The following is a 23669-nucleotide window of genomic DNA, read 5'->3' as shown; positions in this document are numbered from 1 at the left end:
CAACAGGATTACTACTCTAACAAGCCATATGTTAATGGTTGAGGAGCAGAACAGTTTTAGGAGAAATGTGCAGAGAAGTCTTCCATACCGTAGTGAGGAGTAAGTGATCTTTATGTCCTACCTAGTGAGGTATATGGGAGTTCAAGCTGAATTTTTCTTGTCTGTTCTAAGCCTTCCTTATTGGCCTCTCTCTATCTGTTCTAATTTTGGGGGCTCCAGAGCGACCCTGATGGTCATTGCAAGAGAGGGTGGGGAGCCATAGTTGGAACTAAGTAAGGACCAGAGAAGGCTCCTCTCCTGAGTCCTGAAGGAAGTTGGCTGTTCTGTTTCTGAGGACCACTCAGGGCTCCTGGCTGTTGTTCCGATGTCATAATACCCTGTGAGGAGGGTTCTAGGCTTCTTCCATCCTGTGATTTTTACAATTAGAAAGTTTCCAAAGTGATGCTAAAATGCTAAATAGAAAACACTAGGCCAAAATGCAAATAGTTTATAGTTACCACTGACACAAAATATAAAATTTGCCTGATTTCTGATGGATGCTCAATCAATATGAGTTCATATAGTTACAAGTCTTCCATCTGATTTTTGCCGTAATTTTCACAAACTTAATGCTTCATCGCTCCATTTGTATCTTCAAATAGTCTCAGAATTCCACAGCTGTCAGGTTCTGCTTTTTGAAACATAGTTAACATGCCGATAGGATGATCATGGTCTCTTAAAAGACTGTTTCTTAAAATCAAAGCCAAAGTTAAAAGATCTCTTATAAAATAGTTTATCAATAGTGACAAATTTAAACCAATGTAGATACTTTAAAATTTAAAGTGGATTATGATAATTCCTACGTAAAGGGATTAGTGCAACCAGAAAGGAGGGGATTTTTCTTTTGTTCTTACAAATATGTTATACGAAGTCTGTCTCAAAAGTGTAGCTCTAGATTGAACCGTGACTTTCTTATTATCTCAATCCTTACTGTCATCTGTGTTCCCTTCTGTGAACATTGCACATAAATTCCGAATCTTCCTTTCTTCAGACTATGAAAAAAAACCTAACCTCATGCCCAACCTGTGCTTCACATGAATGCCATCTGCCGCTCCCTTCAGTGTGTGGCCAGTTCATCTTGATAGGTGTCACAGAATGGATACCTTGGTCCTCTAAAAGTTCCTTCCTGCAACTGCCAGATGTACTCACAGCATATCATACTCAAGGAATATTTGCTTCATTACTTGAAGACGTGTGTAGCCTAAGTCAGATAGGTACTGGAAGACTTATTATTTATTTATTTATTCTCGGTTAATCTTGCCTTCAAATAGAAGGGGCTCGACGAATTACTTCGAAAGGTTCCAAGATAACTTACAATTGACTTGACCAAAGTCTTAAAAGGAAATAAGCATAAGGTTATGAATAGAAATATGCCTGACAGTGTAAATTATAAAACTGAAAATGGTTTCATTATCCAAAGCAAAAAATAATTCCCACTTACTTTCTGTAGTCATCGTGCTGTGGTGTGCAGCGCGCCTCGGGGATATTCTGTAACTGCAATAAGCATTTTCATCTCTGTGTCTTGACACCAGTCATCCATCAAAAAATGCTAATTACCTTACTTATTTCCTACACCTTCTCGCTTGAAAGGGAGTTTTCAATTTAGTGAAAGCATTATGGTGAATTTACTTAAAATATGTATTTCATCCATTTATTAATGAGAATCAAAGACAGAGAAAATACCTTACTAAAGAATTATTTTACTTGTGGTTTCAAAAGACAAACTAAATGAAATAAATAGCGTAAGCAGTGTTGTCTTTTTAAATAGGCATGAGACCAAAGGGTCAGTGGACGTTTGTTCGCTGCTTTGTGAACTGACTAGACTGGATAAAACCTGCTTGATCTGCTTTTAAACAAGGAGGCTTAATTTTAAATTGCGAGAGGTCAGTTCAAGGGTATGTATGGATTTGGAATATTATAATAACTCAAGGGAAATTGGAACCTCACTCAGAAAAGATACCCTGCTATTTCAAACAACTTTTCAATGGAAATCTTAATTTAATTCCGTATTATAAAATGGAATCATGTGTCTAGGTCTGTGTGCCACTTTGATGACTGTTGAGGAGCTTTCCTGTTCCATTCTTCAGGGAGGAAAGCGCTGCTAATGCTTTTCACATTTAGACCCTTGAACCTTCGGTTTGTATTTATCAAAGAGGGTATTGTCCGAGTAGGTTCTTATTCTTACCTTGAGGTGGGCAGGGCGACTGCAGAGCAGCGGAGAGCCCCTCCTCAGCCTGGTTACTCCTCTCTTTGATCTGAAGCTAGGAGCACAGCAGTGAGCGGGTGTGAGACACGGCTACTACGGTTTCTGCCCCCAGTCGTCCTTTTAGTACAACTCATTGGATGACATGGCCATTGTCCAAACCAACTTGTTTGTGTTCTAGCTCATCAAACAACCAATTAAAAAATGCACCTCTTGAAATTTTCGGTCTAGTCACAATTTTCTGGATAATCTTTAAGGAATAAATATTTTAGAGAAATATTTGAATATGTTTATCATATTGTAATTGATGTTGCTAAGGACTAACCTTCCTGTCTCAAACACAAGCCTCTGTGACTTGGTCTGCAGCTAGATTTACTCTCCAAGCAAACTTGAGAATCAAAATCAGCTAAGATCTACTGTTGCTAAATGTTGTGTTCTGTTAAGATCATGATCCACAGGGCCCAGCACAGCAGCCTAGCAGTTAAAGTCCTCATCTTGCACACACTGGGATCCTATATGGACACTGGTTCTAATCCTGGCGGTCCCACTTCCCATCCAGCTCCCTGCTTGTGGCCTGGGAAAGCAGTCGAGGACGGCCCAAAGCCTTGGGACCCTGCACCGTGTGGAAGACCTGGAAAAGTTTCTGGGCTCCTCACTTCAGATCAGCACATCTCTGGCCATTGCAGCCACTTGAGGAGTGAATCAACGGATGGAAGATCATGATCCATTTATTTCCCTTTTATGTTGTTCTTTTTTTTTAGGATTTATTTATTTTTATTGCAAAGCCGGATATACATAGAAGAGGGGAGACAGAAATATCTTCCACCCACTGACTAAGTGCCCAAGTGACTGCAACGGCAGAATCTGAGCCTATCCAAAGCCAGGAGCCAGGAGCTTCTTCCCAGTCTCCCACACGGGTGCAGGGTCCCAAGGCTCCGGGCCATCCTCAACTGCTTTCCCAGGCCACAGGCAGGAAGCTGGATGGGAAGCAAGGCCACTGGGATTAAAACAGGCACCTATATGGAATCCTGGCATATGCAAGGAGAGGACTTTAGCCGCTAGGCTACTGCACTGGGCCCCTGTTGTTATTATATAATCTTTTTAGATTTTGTAATTTTAACTCATATTCAACATGTAAAATCTTGTGACACTCATGACCAATATTCCTTTCGAAGCTGACCTGTTACAACATGCCTCCCTGTGTAAGATCCAGTGTGAAAATACTGTGCCGTCAGCAAAATTGCCCCAGCTTCTGCAGACCCCAGACAGCACATTTCTCTCCCCTATAGATATATTCATAATATTGATGTTCGAGAACATTGTGTTGATACAGCATGTCCTAAGCATGTTTGTATATTTTATGTGAAAGGAATGATTGCGCCAGTTATCTGTTTCCTCTGTAACAAGTCACCCAAAGCTTAAGTGACCTGAGCAGCTGCCACCTGTAAACGCAGTTCTGATGAACCAATCATCTTCTGCAGTCTGCCAGCAGCTCAGTGGCCACTGGTTGACCAAGCTCAGAGTCTCTTACTGTCCTGGCGCCTGGTCCTGTCACTGGTTGAAAACAGGTGGAAGGCGATCCCTCATTGTCACCCACCAGTTGTTGACGTTGTAGCAAGGGCTCAGAGCAGCAGTCAGACCCCAGTGCTAAATGCTTTGTAACTGGTTAACTGGGTCTCATGTCCTATTTTCCCATTGTCTGGCTGCCTGGCTCAGAGCCCAAGGTCAGGGAGGAAGCCACCTGTGCTGGAAAGAGCCCACTAACATGTGTCAAGAGTGAGGCAGGTGATGCAAAGCAGTTTGTAACCAGCACACATTCCTCACAAACTGCTTCAGATTTGTAATGAATGTCCAGCATTATTATTATTATAATTGTAGCCATTCTTGTATTGGTTCATCATGGCAACCTCTTGCCACATAGTGTTTGCTATGTCTTGTAAAGAAGAAAAAATTAGTCTTAGGCAAAGTGACTTGTTATAAGTTAACTTCAGAAGCAGCAAGAAAGAACTGACCTTTTTTTTAAAATTAATTTTTAATAATCTTACTTAGTTCATTAGGGAACAAAGTGTCAAGGGCTACAGGGTGAAAGTGGGTAATCCCATTGTTTCCACAGCAATATCATTTTACCCTGTATCTGGGGTCAGGGAAAAAAACAAAGGGAAAAGCCCCACCCAACCTCCCACCCATCCCAGATCCCCAACAGGAGGCGCGCTCTGAGGGTCCTGCTCATACAGTTTTGATAGTTCATCAGTTCTGGATTGCTGCCAGTCTCTCAGTTCCAATCGCAATGAACCCTATTCAGAATCCAACCACTGACAGTCTCTTCATGGTTCAAAGACCAGCAGTTCAGTTGGAGGGATCTCCAAAGAAACTTCATCTGAGATGATCCCAGGCCTGATTCTTGCACGAGTTTGCTAATACAGAGTCCGACACCGTCTGTCACACCAATCAGCTTATGCTCATGCTGGTCGTTGGGATTGCTGGGTTTGTTCTGTTTCCAGCCCTGTCTTCCTCATGAACCAACGGGTGTTGCAGTCCAGTTCGATCCCGCCAGTGTGGGGAGATTTCAAGCAGTGTGGGATGACCGAGGAACAGTCACTGCCCAGTGAACAGAGATGGGCTTAACAAGGGAGCCTGTCCACCGCCCTGTCTCCAGCCCCAGGCCTAACGGGGCGTGTCCCCTGCCCACATCTCCAGCACAGACACTGAGTTCTTGGGCAGTGAGGAGGCAGCCACACAGCAGAGCTGAGGTGCACAATCACACTCCCATGCTCTCCTAATACCCTCCCTCGTCAAAACTGAAAGGCAGGCAGGGCTGGACTTGTAGAAGTGAATTGCCACGGCAGGATGCCAGAGACAAGACAGGAAAGGAGAGAAAACAGCTCTCAAGTTACAAATAGAATCAACCGGTACATTCAAGATGCAGAGCAGCGGTCTCTACGACAGAGGCTGAATCTAGGGGGGGTTTCTTTTCAACTGAAAGATCTAAAATGGAAAGTAGTAGATTATTTTCCTTGGCATGTGTTTACATTAGATACAGAATATTTTATATACTATGCTACATATAAAGAATGTTTTGTGTCTATAATGTAAAATTCTGTGACAGGTGTGTCAATTACAAATAAGCTGCACCAAAATGTAACACTACAAGGTGGAATCCTGAGGCAGTGCAGCGTTGCGCCATTGGTGAGTAAGTTTAGTTATAAACAAGCTGCAATAACAGAAACACTAAAGAAATAAATAACAAAAGGAATTATATTCTCTCACTCTTCGTGCCGAGAAAATTGACAGCTTAAAGGGAAAAAAAACTCAGAGAAAAATAGTCATTCAAATCCCAAATCAATAGCTTAGCATTTTCCATTTATTATTTTCACGCTGTATTTTTGTTAAATATGCAGGAAGGTGACAATAGGTGTAGGAGTGAGTGAGTTAGCCTGAATTTCCTACTACATTAATTGCATGCTCTGTTGATCAAATATAATAAAACTTGGAATAAAGACAGTAGAAACCCAGAGAACAAAATGAATTCTTAAAAAAAGAAAAAAAATGGACATCCTTGCAGGAGCTAAACACTCCCAACCTTCCCCTGCAGGTTGGACCATAAGATGTATGTGCACACATGGACACACACACACACACACCCCCACACACCACACCATGGAAGGCTGCTAGTTTTACCAGTTTTCACAGGCAAGCCCTAATGCCTCCTTTGACAGAGCACACACTGGGGTGTGGATGGGCCTGTCAGAGGCATCCAAACATAGAATACACAGCCTCATCTAGGGAGGCAGCCCCAGTAGTTAGGCTCACACGCACAGCAGGAAAGCACTTGCCCAGGAGGACTTTTGGGCCTTGTAGACAGTGCAGGGTGAGTGTGTGTGTGTGTGTGTGTGTGTGTGAGTGTGTGTGTGCACACGTGCGTCTCTCACCATCAAGCTGATGGCTCCTTTCCCACACTGTGCTCCCCAGTGGGTGACCCTCAGCGCTCCTCCAAGGACCATGAGGTAGAGGGGACTGTGTCCAGACTGGTGACTTCTCCAGGGCATCCCAGCAGAGCCCAAGCCCTGTGGTTTCTCTGTCTTGTGCTCCCCAGGGAGCTATAGGCCTTCCCGAACCATTGATACAACTTTGTACATTCTCCGTACCACTGCCTCATGAAACACACAGCCTTGGCCTCTTTATCCTGGTCTTCAAATCATTACCACCTCCTTTTATATAGCCCAGATCAACAGGTAATCTAGAAAATTTGCTTTGCAGTTCTCTCCTGTTTTCCACATTGCTAATTCCTTCTCTTCTTCAGTTTATAGGAAAACATAATGAAAGTAGCAAGATAATTAATCATTGGGAATGAAAATGTAAATCAGTCTTTGGATGGAAATAATAGTATGAATTATGTAGATTCACATGGCTTTCACAAAGTTCATTGGGCATGGATAACATCAAAAAATGGGTCAGGAGCTTAAAGAAAACATTTGCACCAAAATAAATCTGTATTTGAATTTTACATTTCTGTGAAATTTTCTAAAATTCCCGGTGCAAAGTAACTTTACATTTAGAATCTTAGACAACAATGCAACACAAGACTTTGTCATTGAGATCCTATAGTTTGTTACAAAACAAAGTGGAAAAAAATGAAATTCTGTGGATACTATTTTGCAATAGAATATCTTTTTTTATAGAGAAGACAGGATTTTGAATGAACGTTTGAGAGAGCCTTAATAATAAGAAAGACTGAAGCATTATTTTTCACTTATGTCACCTTCCTTCATGATTGGGATTTACAGTATACAGCCCATAGTTTCGACTGTTAAGAAAAATAATATATGCACTGCTTGAATTCCCATTAAGCCTCAGGGGTAAAAAGAAGTAAATTTCCCTCAGCGCCTTTCCTTATGGCGTGTTTACTCCATCGTTTATGGTAGCTGGTGCTGGGTGCAGAGCAGCAGAGATGGTTCCAGGCAGCTCCCACCTCCCTTATGCCTCAGTGGGTGTTTCATCTGTGGCTGGAGAGGAGGCAGTGCAGCCAGCTCTCAACTTGGGCTGCTACTTACTAAGGAGGCTTGGCAGAGGCCAGCACTGTTGGAATGCTCATTGCTGTTGTCTGCCATGCAGGATCACTGTAGCTCCTTTCCCCCTGACCACCAGGGAGAAGCATGTGCCACCTTGAGGCTCACTGGCTTACAAAAATAGTGACTTTCTAGTGGCTCTTAGTTCTAAATAGTTGAACTTATCCTCTCCATAACATCAGACCTCTATCCATTAAGGCTTCTCAGTTTTGAAAGTGATTCATTCACTGCTACCCTGAGTCTCCAGTTCTCTTGAAGCTGTTTAATTAACAACCAAAGATATTTCTGGGCACACGGAAGAAATGTGAGTCCAGCCATGGGGAGCGCTGAGCTGGCGATGGTGGAGTAAATCCGCACGCCAGGAAGGAGCTGACTCGGGCTGCTGGCTTTCTCAGTTGCTGTCCGCCACAGTAAAGCTACCACTTGGTTGGGCAGAGTGTCTTGCACAGAATAAATGGCAGATCATGAAATGCTGAATAACCAAATGAGCTAATGAGAATTTGGCTCACTTTGAAGAAGGTTCTCCGGAGTGCTTGGCTGTCTCCCGGGCGTGGTGGAACAAGAACCATGCTGGGCTTGCTCTAAGCAGGGATTCAGATGCAAATATGAAGGAGAATCTTCTGGACTGTTGATGCAAAGTATGACCGCCATCAACCATGATCAGTAATCATTTGAACTCCAAATAAACAAAATGAACTACACTGGGTATCAGACAAAACAGAGAGGAGAGCGGAAACTGTGGGAAGAGACGCCACACCTTCATCAAGCTGCCTCTCTCCAGCCACAACTTGACAGCCAACCCTGGGCTATGACACCCTGTCTCCCAGCTTCAGTCATCGCGTGGGGAATGTTGGCTGGGCTCAGGGAAATGCATCCCCAGCCAGGGCTGTGGGCTGCACGGCAGATGAGGAAGACTGGGCTGAGGATGGAACTTTGGGGTAATTTTTCTATTTAAAGTGGATCCTGTTTACTCATCCTTATCTTCACTTGCTTCCTGCTGGCTCCCATGATTTTTCCTCCTCTCAGAGTATATATCTGTCTCACTCACCGAAAAAGTACTGTTTGAATATCCCCGCTCTCCACTCACTCCATGTAGATTTTTATCACCATTTGACTGCTGGCCTTTCTCGTTAATCGTTTTGGGTTTTAGCCTCCTGCTTGCTTGCTGCGTCTCTCTTGCTGTCACATTCCATATAGTTCCTCCCATGTCTTACAGAACTGTCGTCTTCTAACAGTTTTAAGCCTGCTAATTCATTCTCTTCTAACCTCAGTTATGAATGATGAAACAAGATTCTAATGACCAATTATGTCTTGTCCTTGATACTTTTCATATTTTTCTCCTTTTCTCTAGTTTTTATTACTATAGAATTCTAGTATCGTTTTGTAATACTTACGACACGATAAAACACTTTAACAAAAGATACAGAGTATGTCAATCAAATCGAGTCACTGTGTTTTGTTTTCTTATCTTTGTGCTTGGAGCTCACAGCCCCATCTCATTCAAGTCTCTCTGGTGTTGATGGCATTGTGTCAAATGTAGTTGTCTTCTGCTGTGAACACTAGCACTTGTTGCTTCTACATTTCAGTGCGTGTTAGCCAACCTCCCTCCAGCCTCCCCCCCCTTCAAGCCTGTACTAATTACTATTATAAACTCAGACTGTGACAGAACACATGGCATCTGTTTTTTGTTCCTGTCTTAATTTCAGTTAATGTACTGACTTTTTCTTTGTTGCTTGACCGTCTCTTAGTTCATTGGGCAACTCTAACATATAACTATAGTTGGCACGTATGAGAGCACGTAGCACTTGTTTCTGTATCTGCATTATTTTGCTTAGACTGGTGGTTCTTCCTGTATTGTTGGAACCAGTTGGGCTGCTGTCACAAAATAGCTTAAACGGAGTGATTTAGAAATAACAAATATTGCTCTTTCTGTAAGTGGCTTTAGGTGATCTGTGAAAATGTTGTTATTCACTTGACCCAGAAAACCTCAAAAACTCACAAAAATCAAGAGCTTCAAATCTTTGTGTTCATTTTAAAAACACCAGAGAAACTGCCCAGACCATCAAGGACAATCATATCCTAAAACCCACTAAGAATCTGAAAAAGCAGCAATTAAATTAAGCCACGTTAAAGAAGCAATCCATACCACGCCATTCGTACACACAGAGCTGGTGGGTGCCCAGGCTGAATAGAGAAACTGAATGTAAGGTTGGTGACCAAAAAGAGTATTGAGTTCTGGTTTTACATATTTAAAAATGTGAAAGATAGTGCTGAATTGAAGAGTTTGGGTGTGGATTTTCTGGCCACTGAATACATCCAGGTGCACAAGACAGGCTCCTGGAACTACAGAACTCAGAGTCGGATTAACTTATCTGCGACTCACTGAGCCCCACTGGGCTGACCCTCACTGCAAAGAGCAAGTCAGTCCTAACCTAGAAGCAGAGGTAGCCATGAAGAAGCAGATATCCCAAATGAAATGGAAGAACAAATGAATAAAATAAAAGAACACAAAAAGGAAACAACAAAAGACCAGGAGGTCATAGACCAAAATGTATTTATTTCTCTTTTTCCCCAACACTGTTGGAAGCCCCCTGCTGTCATTATACATAGCCAGTAGAGGGGAAGTATTGGGTTTGGGCTCTTTGCCTGGTTTCTGACGATGGCAGGAGTGTCTCTGGTGGTGCCACGAATCAAAAATAACATGGTTCACTCCACACGCTGACATGGTTGGAGGGCCCAGTGAAGGAGCTATATGGTAGAGGTGTCAACAGAATCTTAAAAAACATATTTTTTGTCTCAAGTTCATGGAGAAAATGTAGCTCTGAATAGAAAACTCTTTACATATGACCTCACACATAAAAGAACCAATCACCAATTAATTTTCATAGAGAAGAAGGTGAAAATGTCATTATATGAAAATGCACATGTTCTGTGTGCATTGCACAGACATTTAACACAACTCAGTAGAAAAGGTAAAGCTTTCGTTTTCTAGCATTCCCTCCATTTTAACTTCCCATTTTAATTCACCCATTTTAGGTGATTCCTCTTGGCCTTATGCTGTTTTTTTCCCCATTCTTCCCATTTTACTCAGCTTGATGTTTGGACACATGAAAACTTTCACAACCTTACAAAGTGGCAGGGACCTGAGATCTTCACTCAGCCTGGCCTCTTCTGGCAGGTGGCCGTGCTCCTGGACTCCTGGGGAGGATATCCTGGCAGCCTCGCTGGCACCACTGACCCAATTATTTCCCTTATCTGTAGAGTCTTTACACCCTTCTCTTCTCCACTCCAGTGTGGACTGAGTGATTTCTAGATGAAGGCACCAAGCAGTCAGGATCAGAGCCCCAAGGTGCCTCTCTTAAACCCAGCTGCTTTGGCTGTCCTGGCTTCTCAACTCCTCAGATGCACCACTACACTGCTTTCTGACCCTTTCCTCACCTCTTCCCAGGCCACAGCCCCACCAGCCACAGAGTCATTTTGCAGTCAACTCCAAGTTTCTCTGTAGTCATGATTCATAGTGAAATTGATTGAGTTATCTAGATCGAGCTTTTGGAAATTCATAAAAATCTGTCAAGCTAATGACTCAAATTCCATTTTCAAATTCAGAAGCAAAGTATTGACTTCATGTTTCTTTTGCTGTGATTTCCCTAAAGTTAAATAGAAGTTTTTGATAGATGAGGGGGAAAGTCCACAATATTTTCTCAGTAGGCAAAGGTATTAAAGATACTGACAAAAGCATGTTGATCATCACACTGAAGAATTCTTGTTCTACCTGATCACCCCCCAATCCTACTGTGCTGCAGCTTCATTGGGCAACAGAAAATGGCTCCTTCACTCTGCTGGATTATCCTTCCTTTCTGTTAGTTCATTTGCTGTTAGCATCATAAGACGCCTGAAACTAGACAACTTTATAAAGAGGAGGAGATAATTAGCCTCACAGTACTGGAGGTTTTCTTGTGTAATGCTGGCATCAGATCAGCCTTATGGAGGACTTCTTAGGGGGTGGTTGTAGTTGTGTACAAGTGAGCAAGTGAGACATTGTGTGGTGGAATGAGAAGCCAGAGCATGCGGGAGTGTTGGCCACGTGACTCCCTCTAGGCCCAGCCTCTCAAGCATCCCTGCCATGAAGACCAAGCTCTTCCCATTGGAACCTTTAGGACACACATTCAAAATCCCATATGCTAACCTCGCGCCTTCTCTCTGTAAGCTGACTCTCAGAGTGAGAGTCCAGGCAGATCTCAACAGTAAGAGAACTTACAGATCGATGTCTGTGCTTTTCTAAAATGTGACTTTAAAAATATTATAATTCCCACTGAAAAAATAATATGATGGCTCAATGGCTAAATCCTCTCCTTGCAAGCACCGAGATCCCGTATGGGAGCCGGCTCATGTCCCAGCTGTTCCATTTCCCATTCAGCTCCCTACCTGTAGCCTGGAAAAGCAGTAGAGGGTGTCCAAGGCCTGGAGAACCTGCACCCATGTGGGGGATAGAGGAGGCTCCTGGTTTCTGGCTATGGTTCTGTTCAGCTCAGGTTATTTGGCCATCTGAGAGTAAATCAATGGATGGAAGATTTTTCTCTGTGTAAATCTAAATTTCCAATAAAATAAATAAATCTTAAAATAATATGATTATCTCAGAAAATAAAAATATAATAAGGTACCTGTGTAACTTAAGAAAAGGCAAGTCTTCATCAGTATAAGCTCAGTAAAATAATACTTTAAGGAGATTTTACCTATTTATTTCAAAGGCAAGGTTACAGAGAGAGAGAGAGCTTCCAACTGCTGATGGAGATGGTCCCAGTAGCTGGGACTGCGTCGGGCTGGAGCCCTGTGGGTGTAGATGGGTATCCGGGCCAAGCACTTGGAGCCCTGTGGGTGTAGGTGGGTGGCCAGGCCAAGCACTTGGAGCCCTGTGGGTGTAGGTGGGTGGCCAGGCCAAGTACTTGGGCCCTTTTCTGCTGCTTGTTCAGGCTCTTTTGCAGGGAGCAGCCAGGACTCAAGTCACCTGACAGGGTTGATTTGACTCAGTACACCAAAACACCAGCTCCTCAAGTATGAGCTTAACTTTCCTCTCTCGGTTATAATCTAACACTTTGCTGTATAATGAGTTCAAACACTGAAAGCATCTTTTACATGATTAAAAATTACTTAATTAACTCTCTATTAAGCCAAAAAGAGGGAGAAATATAATTTTCAAATCCTGATTATCTGTTCTTAAGCCCCGAGGGAATGTAATGCTCTTAGTTTCGGTTCTTAAAAATAGTGAGGATATGCATAAGTACTAATTCAGTAACTAAATACTAGCTGCCTGTTAAACTGTAGAGATTTCCTAACCATGAGCTTAACTTGTTATTAGCCCTTCCCTAGGAAAATGTGTTGGCATCTTTATCTGCAGCTGTTTCATATAATATACTCACAGACTCCTTCAGTCAATTTAAAAATAGAACAAGTGTGCATCAGCTAAAATGATTATTGTTCTGGCACCATTATACCATTTTTTAAAATGTTCCTATCTTCTACATTTCATTTTGGTAACTGTTTGGAAACTATCCAATAGTAAATGCATGAGTAATTTCAAGTCAGTTCAACTGACATTTGTGGAGTGCCTTGGATGCATGAGATGTAAAACTAGTGAAATTCCTAGTCTTGAAAGAGGACCCAGTATAAGTGCATTAAATTCTCTGGGAGATAAACATATAGCATGAATATAAAGTTAGTTGTATGTCTTTTAAATGGTTTTTTACGTTAATCCCATATTAACATAAAATCTATGCACATAATTATACGTATAATGTTATTTTTGTGAACATGTATTAAGGTCATTAAGTAGCAACCAAAGTCTTGTGACTAACTTTGCATCTTTGGTAGGTGGCTCAACTTCGAATTTTGGTGCACATGTGCCTTTGAATTGCCTGCTAAGGCCACAACTTTAGACTGTGCCATTGAGACCAGTGCATTTCTTTTTTAGTTCAGAAACAAAGAGAAGCAGGTGCTTCCTATGGAGGATGCTTGCATCCTGTTTCCGAGTGCTGGGTTTGAGTTCCAGCTCCTCTTCTGACTCAGCTTCTTTCTTCACCTGAGAGGCGCAGGTGATAGTTCAAGGACAGGAGCCTCTGTCCCAGGGGGAGGCTTGGATTGTTCCCCAATCTCCTGATTTTGCCCTGTGCTGCTCTGGCCATAGTGGGCATCTGTGGGCATGGGGTGGAGAGGGCAATGAACCAACAGGCGGAAGATAATTCTACCCATCTCTCTTTGACTCTGCCTTTCAAAGAAACACTAAAAAAATATGACAGTAACAGAAACTAAATTGAACCAAATAACTTGGAAATATGGGAAAAAATACTTTAATTAATATGATCATGCTTCTGCCACATTAGACATATAGGTGGAAGTATGGATGTTCGGAAGAAATCTATACCTTAGAGATCATTTCGAACAATTCTTCCTTTTAAAAACGTAACTTAAAAAAATAAAAAAAAACCCGTACTTTATAGAGGATCATATGACATTTCACAAAGCTCAGCCATAGCAGAGCCTGAACTAAAACCAAGATTCCTAGCTGAGTGTGAGCTACTCAACTTTTTTCGGTGAAATCAGCCAAAAACAGCCACCCAAAGGTGTATGCACTGAGCACTTGAGACCAAAAAGTCCCTCAGGCAAGGTTCAGAGAAGATGTTCTAAGATCCCTTTTTACCTATAAAGGACTTGAGGGAAAGTTGGGCATCCAGGGAAGATTTAATCCCAATCACTGACTTTGTGTGCATTTTCACTGGGGAAACCTGCTCTAGCAAGGGCAGAGAGAACCTTCAAAACTGTTTTACCCCAAGTAACCTATCAGGTTATCTTCCTACTACTGAAAGCACCATACTGACAGAGCCATGCTAGTTTTTCTGCTTCTCATCTTGATGGGTACAATCTAGCTTAGCGATTATAAATTAATCCTCCCAAATCCCAGTGGCTGGAGTCAGGTCGTGGGTCAGCTCCTTGCTCAAGTTCTTTACCATACTTCAGACTATGCTGCACGTTAAGGGGGAAGCAGTGCCTCGCAGGATGCTCTAAGGCTCGATGATGTGGGGCATGCACCTGCATCGTCACCCCAGATGCGTTAGTCTGTGCTCCGTGATTGCTGGCTGGTATCACTGCTGTTGTCATTGCCATTGTCATTATCTCAGCACATTACAAACCAGAACTCTGCGAAGATGATACTCCTGAAGATCAGACCAGATGTCTGCACTGCGCTGAAAGAAGTTTAACGTGTGCTCATACATAACTGCATATACTGTGTGTGTTTCAGGAAAATATTTTACAATTTTGATACATACAGCAAATGAGACCTGTTATAGGCAGCACATTTTCACAGCAGCGCTAGGAGTCTCGTGAAGCCTTCCTATAAAGTGGAATGTGTTAATTTCAGTTCACTCAATCATGTTAATAACACAGCTGTATTGTTTTATTGGCTGACTTATGGAAGAGTTCCCATGAAAAGCACCCTCTTGTTGTTGCTTTGCCCTGCCTGTTTTTCTTCACCTCCAGAAATAGTACTAACCACCATCTTCATACTCTTCTAGAGCCGAGTCCTTGAACTTTTTCCTCCTTCTGGGCACAACTTTGTACCACATGCTTTCTTGTGTGTGCTATTTTCACTGTAAGACTTATTTTCACCTTGCCCTTTATTTGTAACCAGAAATTATACACATAAAACTACTTTAGTAATAGTGGTAATAATAACGGTAATGATAGTTAATAAATAATGGTTTTATTGACTTACATTAACTCATTGAATGCTCAGGCAGTCTTTTCAAAAAGGAACTAAAAGTGCTGACATCATATTTATTTTATGCATTAGACATAATCAATGCTATAAATTTCAAATATCTTGCCTATTTTAATTTGTTTTTTGATGTGATTTTTCTTCAACAAAAAGAAATAAAACTTCACAGAGACACGTTTACTTATCTGCCTTTCTTTTTCTCCCTTTCTTATTTCAATCCCAGCTTGACATTCCTTTTGCTTTTCTTTTAATTATTTATTATATTGTTTTTATGTTTATATAGTTGATTAGGGCACAAAGGGTCAAGGGCTACAGGAAAGTGGATAAGGCCATTGTTTCCACATTATTATTATTTTTTCTAGGTCTAGGGTAAGTGGGGGCGAAATAAAGGGAGAAGCCCCACCCAGCATCCCCCCATCCCAGGGTCCCTAACATGGGGCATGCTCCAAGGGCTCTGCTCAAGTGGTTTTGGTAGTTCAACAGTTCTGAATTGCTGCCTGTCTCACCATTCCAAGCATGAAATCTCTCCAGAATCCACTTGCTGGCATAGTCCACCTTATATCAAATTTTAATTCCTAAATAGAAGCATCGGTCTGTGCTTAGAAACTTCCTCCAGTTCTACTTCATTGCTGAGAGTTTAAATTTCTAGGCACATGACGGGTAAATATATGGTTATGAGATACACTCACAGTATTGCAAATCTTAAGATGAGAATAAAATTATACAGCTGTGAAGTGGACAGTACTGGCAACTGGCAACTATTTCATCTATAGCAGAATTTTATGTAGATACATTCAGGATTGTTGAGAGTTCATTGTTACTCTGTGAAAATGCAGTACCTCTGTGAATTCCCACTTGGAGAATTTCTTTTGCTTATGTGCTGGGAAAATGAGTGGGATTTTGAAGTCATCCCTTCGCAAAGAACGAAGTTTGAGACATAAATGCAGGAAAGGAGGCCAATGGTCTCCAGTCAGATTGGTGAGGTTTTTTTCTGCAGCTGAAACGCTCCGGGTCACTGTTGGTCAGGACACTCTCCCCCCTTGAAGGCAACCACAGGAGCCATGAATAGAGGAGCACCTAATTTAAATTCAGTTTTCTTCAAGGGCAGAGATCTGCATGCTTTCTCACTATTTCTTGTCTGTTTGTATGCAGCACAGATGACATGTGAGTGGTAACACCTGCAAAGTGCTGTCAATCAAGGCAGCTGCCCTGCCTTGTGTTCAAGGTCTCTTGCAGGGGACCCTCTGTAGGCACACATCACCCCCAAGACTCGGATGTCAGTGCTTCTGTCTCCCCCACACTGGGAGCCTAAGTCACGTGGTTGGGATCAGTTGTCTGGACAAACCCAGAGAGCATGGTCCGAGGCATCAAACACACAGAGGCAGCCGGCAGGTTCTAGGCCCAGAATGGTGCTCCAGGTGCAGGCCAGGGTGCTTCCAGCAAAAGGCTTTTCTTGCCATGTGCAGGGTTAGGGCTCAACTGAATTCACCCATCCATGATCACATGTGATGCTTGGTTACATTTTTGAAAAATCAATCAATAAATAAAGCAAACCTAGGACGAAATCCTGTTGCTCCAATTTCACGGACTGGGAGCTAATTGGTGACGCGCATTTCCCCGCTTATTCCTCTGCTAGTTTTCTCATGGCTCCGTGCCTCACGCTGGCAGCAGAGCAGTGGTTTCTACCTCCACCACCTGGAAAGCCTTGAGGCAATGAGCCAGAAACATTGTCCGCTCCTTTGCATCCCCGTGTCCAATATACTTCCTGGCTTATAGTGCCTTCTTGAAACATAGGAGGTAAATCTATGTGACAGGCCATGAAATAATGATTGAAGCTGGTGCTCTAGACTTTTGAAGCCCATACTGCTAACACTTCCCTTATATCAAAGTGCCGAAAAATACAGGAAATAAGTGTGTCAGTCCCTCTTACCAACTTTATGAGTCTCTAGACTATTCTTCAGAGTAGAAAGGACTTCAGAGATTATAGTCTTCAACATTTTATTCTATTTTTTTAAATTACTGATTTATTTTGGTTATATGAGAAGCAGACAGAAGTGTAAATATGTAGAAATACAGACAGAACTACTCACAGAGGAAGGGAGGATGGAAGGAAAGGAAGAAGAAAGAGGGGGGCGGGGGTAGAGAGATATCCAGGAGCTCATTCCCCTAAGGCACCAAGAACCTAGCCCATGTCTCCCGGGTGGGTGGCGAGAGCCAGCTGCTGCACACACCTGCTCCCTCCCACGGTGCTCAGTGTTAGCAGGGAAATGCAAGCAGTAACACTGGCAAGGTTTGAACTCAAGCATTCTCGGAGCAAATGCATCGGCATCCAGAAAGCATTAATTTTACATCAATAAACACATCCCTGTCTATTAATATCCATAGAATTCTAGTTTGGGGTCAGAGTAAACAAATATCTATATTTGCACTTTTTCACAAAGTAAATGCAATTGAAGCATATGCATGTTGCTGACAAGAAAGTCCACAGATTTGAAGTAATTCCGCTTTCGTTTTAGCACTTTCCAAATTAAAGGAAGGGTTCCTGTGATGATTTTCCTTTTCTGTCCTATTTTTCTCTTTCTAACCTTTGATTTCGTAAAGCATAATCTTTAAAAACAGCTGCACGAAAGTTTTCATTTTACACATTTGGCTCCCACATGTCACCCTCTACTGCATGTACTCAAAGTGTTCCTTTGGAGAGAATTCTTAGGTCAGTGACTTGCCACCCCTCCTGGGCACATAAGCCACAGGTGGCCCAGTGATTCAGTTGTCAGATCGGCAGGTGCAGTTCCGACTGTGGACCATACCTGTCTTTCTCCTCATTGTGTTCTCTCGTGGGGGCTTTCCACCCCCAAACAGTCCAAATAGACAAGGACTGTGCCCTACTCACCTCCAAGGAACGCCAGAGACCCACATTTCTTTTCCCATCCTGACTGACAGAATCACTAAGACCAGCCTGCCCATTCTGCTGAAGGCAGCACCGTCAGCACGGCTTGGATGCAAACATTGAAGAAGGAGCTCCTTTTAATTATGGTTTCCTTGCTTTTCATGCTAATATTTTTAAATGCATTCTTTCTTACAAGATAAAGTTTACAGTGGCTTTTATTTCAGAAGCTGAGAAAAAACAAACCTGCTGTAAGCATTCATTCTGTCGTCCTGAACTGCATTAGCCCTGGGAAATGGACAGGCGCTGGGGCTTCACCAGCACTGAGTACGAAGCAACATTGGCCTCTCTTGTCTGATCTCCCAAGGCTAACTGTTTGTGTGACAGTGAACAAAACCCACCCCAAAGTGCCCTTCCTGCTTCCCCATAATTTCACTGCTGCTGCTGGATTTCCTTTCTCTTCTGACTCAACAAAGAAAGCTCATTTGTTTCAGTTTGTGGAAACTCTTCATTTTTCCCCTAGACTTTCCATTTCACGCTGTGTGAATTTTATTAAGCTCTCTCTCGTAGAAGCTAAGTGCTGGCTCGATGAGGCCCTGCGGGATCCCAGCCGCAGCCTCTGTAATGTCTGGAGCCTCCTGGGACATTTCTTTTCGACTGAAAACACCTTTGAGAATCAAAGGAAGAATCCAAAATCCTTTTGGTGCTGCAAGAAATAGTGTAGCCTCATGAATATGTGAATATTATCACCTGCAAACCTTTGGATGGTGTACCTTGAAAGCCAGCAACATAGCAATGATGACCCAAGATGAGCATTGATATCAGATTGATATTGGATGGCTTTCAAGGCTGTCAGTTATTTTTTAAAGCTGGTGCGAGTAAATGACAACTAAAATATATTTTCGGGGCAGGCTTCTGGCACAGTAACTAAGACGCCATTTTGGGCAGGTTGACCTGTTCTTGATACTCTTGTGAATATTTCCATCCCCTTTCCACTCTTGCACACCATTTGAACATGAGTTGGCTGTTTTGTCACAGATGAATCTGCTTTTCTACCTCCTGTGAAAGCCAAGGAGGAGGGAGCTCAAGGGTGAGGGGATCTTTAGCATGGAAAGTTATTGTACACTTGAATATATGAAGACCCAACTCTCTCCCTATCTCTGTTCTCACAGAATGTGTGACACAGGAGAAGGACTGTTCACTTTTCAAACAAGGGAAGGAGAAATGATCTATCAGAAGGTGCATTCTGCGACACTGGCCATAGCTGAGCAGCATGAAAGATTAATGCTAGAAATGGAGCAGAAGGCCCGGGTAAGGCTACCTCCTTGGTCATCTCACAGCTTGGAAATGAATGTCCCTAAGCTCTCATGTCCTGCGTGTATATTTGTCGCTCACTGTGCCAACACCTCCATGTCCACCCCTCCCATGGCTCAGAAGGCCATCTCCAGGCCCCAGCTCTGGTCTTTGTGATTCCTGCTCAGTGTGTCACAGCAGTTATTGGGGCCCTAGCTCAGCCCTGTACTCCCTGCGTCTGTCTGTGGGTGAGCTCTTCCCTTGGTTACCCAAGAATAGTGGAATGCATGTAGAATGAGACAAGAAGCACTCACAGCTGGACTCTTGGGCATTCCACTGTTGACCCCAAATATCCAGGAAAACAAAGCTGCTACCAGAAACAAGCCCACCTTCATTTTCACGTGTATCCTTATCCCGGATGCTGCAGAGTCTCCAGCTCTTTCCCCGTGTCAGAGCCAATAGGAAAATGGTGCCAACATAGTTATTTTTCTGGTTTCCTGTCCTGGGCCTTTACTGCAACCTTCAAGTCAAGTCCAGAAATAATTTGGCAAAGAATCTGAATTAATAAAAGTTACTACTCACGGAGACAACAAATAAGACTTTTACTACTACCTTGTTTGAATGACAGGCAATGGAAGGATGACTGTATCACTTTAGCAGGTGAATTTGTTTAGTCTCAGGATTTGCAGAGAGGCGTTTGATTCCTCTGCTGAGTGAGCTGTGAGATTTTGGAAAATGCCTGTGACTCTCCTTGGGAGACTCGGTGTGTCTGTTTCAGTTTTAGGTTATAGATTTTTGTGTTTAGTATTACATTCTCTTCAATTTTTAAAACTGTACATACGTTCTGGAAGTAGAAACGAAAATTGTGTTCTTTGAGGAAAAAGCAAACACACAAACAAAAAGGTGTTCCTAGTGCATTTTGTTGATGTAGTTCCTACTTCCTCACTGCTCCACTGTGTAGCTCCGTCTCTCCACCTAGGATGTGGCTGGAAAAGCCTGCCCACGTGCTAACCAAGGGAAAGCTGTTCTCACCAGCTCTCTTGCTCCACCCCAGGAGTGGATGAGCAGAGTGTGAGTGGGATTATTAATATGCAAGTGATGCTTGATTAAAGAATCATCAGCTTGGGGCATGGAATGCTTCATCTTCTTGAGAAGTGGAGTTGAAAGCATACTTTGTAACAGATATCTAATTATCTGGGACATTTTTCTAGTAAATTTACATGAAAAAATGTAACTATCAAATTTAAATCATGTGAGTTTTGCACGTTTAATATTATCCCATATTTACAATCTACTGAGACTCTTTTTTCAACAGAAATACTATTAAATATTGTAGTTTTCTATTACTTACAGTTGTTCTAAACAGACAAATGCTCACAATCACAGTGATTCAAATTATATGTTCATGACGTTAATTCCAAGAATTTTTGTGCAACTATAACCATGTGCCCTAAGGAACAAAGAATTTTTGTCCTGGACTCATATCCCAACACTGCCACTTACTGGCTAGGTGTGTTGGCCAAGCTGCTCAGTCTGTAAGTGTCTTGTTCTCCTGAATCATTCAGGTCACTTAGCTCGTGAGACATGTCTGCATTAATTTACAGGAATTTCTGAGAATTGGACCTGGCACATAGACAGTATCGTGTATGTCCTTATTAATTTGATGCTGCTGCAGGTGTGATTTTGAATCATAAAATACACAAGATTTGGAAAGACTCAAAATTGTTACTCCCAAACCTGATTACAGTAATTTTTTCACACTTATTCTTGTACGTCTAACAAAGCTGTGCAAAGAGTTTTGCAAAACAATTTATATTACGTTTGCCCTTGAAGTTGTGCTCCTGACAAGCCAGTTTGGACCGGGGTGGGGTGGGTAGGAGAAGGGCAGCTTCACTGTTAGAGTGTAGAGACTGAGTTCTGCTGTCTAGCACACCAGACAACCACAATGGGTCTGTGCATCACAAATGTGGGTTGAGACTCAGAGAAGAAAGGCCAGCGCAGCGGGTTCACACAGAAGGTTCAACAAAGAAAGCCAAAACAGACATAGTCCATCACTTCGTGCCTGCAAGCAAATGAAATAGTTCGCTTAATTTTAACAACAGTTTCATAGCTGTCCCTTTCTCTGGAAGGTGTTGCTTATAACAATCCCTTCATGCCTGGTGTCTCTGCAGAGTGAGCTGCGGGCATGTGTCTCAGGGCGTGCTACCTCAGCTGCACCCTCGGGCTCAGGAGGATCAGCACGTGGACAAAGCTGTAGGTCTCCCAGAGACTTTTTCTTCAAGAATTTCCTTTGCATGAACAAAACTCTTTGAAAGAAATAGCTTGCAAAAATTTGGCATCATATTTAAATAACCTTAATCTAACTAATTACTAATTTAAAATAAATGACTAATTCATTGATGCTTTGGAAGGCATAGACTTAAAGAGACATCAGTCTGCTTCCACTGCTTCATTTCCCAAATGCCAACAACAGCCAGGGATGAGCCAAATAAAAATGAAGAAAGCATGGGCCCGGTGCGGTGGCCTGGCGGCTATAGCCCTCACTTTGAACATGCCGGGATCCCATGTGAGTGCCAATTCTAATCCCAGCAGCTCCACTTCCAGCTCACTGCTTGTGGTCTGGGAAAGTAGTTGAGGACGGCCCAAAGCCTTGGGACCCTGCACCCGCGTGTGGGAGACCTGGAAGAGGCTCCAGGCTCCTGGCCTCAGACTGGCTCAGCTCCAGCCGTTGTGGCCACTTGGGGAGTAAATCGGGACGGAAGATCTTCCTCTCTGTCTCTCCTCCTCTCTGTATATCTGCCTTTCCAATAAAAATAAGTCTTAAAAAAAAGTAAAAGAAAGACTTCTGCTATAAACTAGGTATTTATTACTTAACAGTTGGAATGATAACGCAATCTGTTTATTATGCACCTAATACAAAACAGGATAAAATGAAAAATGAATTTTCTAGTTTTAAAAATAGGACTGTGAAATTAATTTTGACCATAAGGAACATATGTTTATATATTTCAGTGTGATTTAAAAATTTTGTGAGATTAAGTTACCAAATGCATACTCAAGAAATGCCAAAACATTTCTGAAAACTATAGCATTTATTTCCATTCTTTAAAATAAGAGATAATTTAAGAAGATTATCAGATTTATAGAAAATAACTTGAATAATAAGAAATGTATTTACAACCACTTGTGGTCATAAAATAAATCTCCCTTATGATTTTCTACCATCACATATTTCTAAAACCTTGTGTTGTTCTTGGTAAGAGCATTCTTTCTCGGGCACAAAATGAATAAGTGTATTTTTATGTGTCCCCGTAGCTAAATTAGGCCCTCTTTCTATTCTTTCTTGACGAACTTTCTGTCTAGAAAATTTTCCCAATGTTGTAAATGAAACAATTACATTTACTACTGAACAATACCAGAAGAAGAATCATTAGTTATCAAAGTGGTTATAAATGTAGATTTTTATTTTCTTTACCAAGAAAGATAATGAAAAAATCAGTGATTCCTAATGAGCTCAACGAAGACAGCTTTCAGTGAGGTTTGCTGTTTGTCGGCCTCACCACAATTATGAAGTTATTTAGTGCTCAGCCCCTGGCCCTGTCATACGAGGACTATGTAAGAAGAGTGCAAAGGTTTTCTCCCTCAGGTCATCCAGAATTTAGTAAGATCAAATAGTTTGTATTGGCCAAAGCAAGATCACCTCTTGTGTTTTAGCTCACTGAAATTCCACGTTTCCTGTGCTTTAAAGTGACTGTGGGTAAGTCATCACCACCAGTGCATTAGTGCTAAGTGATCCTGAAACACGGCTTGGGCCTGTTCACGTTGGCACGGCAGTGGAGCTGTGGGTTCCTGAAGAAGTAAGCTGCTCCTTGCAGCTCCCCAGGAAGACAGCTCTGCCCTGTACTGATGGCCCTGCGCCTGCATGCCCAAAGTGACAGCCCCGGAGTGGTCAGCACAGGGATTCTCCATATGTTCTTAATTTCTTCACCCAAAGACTAATCCTACTTTAAAAGAGAATTGTGTATTGCAGTGGTGCATGGGAGAAATGAGTCAGGCCTACATATTTTGAGTTGGAAGTATTTCTGATAGATTATCAGAATTTGAAAAATTGAGGCAGTTAGTAAAGTTGAGTATTTAAATAGAAAGGTATCCCAGAATTCATTTTTAATTCACAGAGATCACTTGTATTCTTAAACCAGCAGAGTTCCTCAAATTCTTTTACCACCAATGACCTGCCATTCCCACACCACTTCAAAGAAAGCTTCTGTTAGGAGGCTGCCTCCGAAACACTCCACAGATGCTGTGATGGGGTCTGGTCTGCTGAGTCTGAGTTTAGACTAAAATCATCACACACGGGGTGGGGTCAGATGCCTTGAAGTCATTTAAATTGGGATTCACATCAGTGACACACAT

The 23669-nt window shown here is 42.3% G+C and overlaps 1 protein-coding gene across 1 annotated transcript in view; it reads left to right on the top strand.

The window, feature by feature from the left end:
• DOK6 (docking protein 6) overlaps positions 1-23669 on the top strand; it is a 312711-nt gene that overhangs the window by 216568 nt on the left and 72474 nt on the right. Inside the window, exon 6 of the mRNA XM_004579438.4 lies at positions 19136-19274. Within this exon, the coding sequence (XP_004579495.1) occupies positions 19136-19274 (139 nt within the window). The remainder of the gene's footprint in view (positions 1-19135; positions 19275-23669) is intronic.

The sequence above is a fragment of the Ochotona princeps genome, chromosome 18 (genome assembly GCF_030435755.1).
Source record: "Ochotona princeps isolate mOchPri1 chromosome 18, mOchPri1.hap1, whole genome shotgun sequence".
In the NCBI taxonomy this organism is placed as follows: Eukaryota; Metazoa; Chordata; class Mammalia; order Lagomorpha; family Ochotonidae; genus Ochotona; species Ochotona princeps.
The sequence above is the reverse complement of the archived record's forward strand: the minus strand, read 5'-3'. Positions and strand labels throughout refer to the sequence as shown.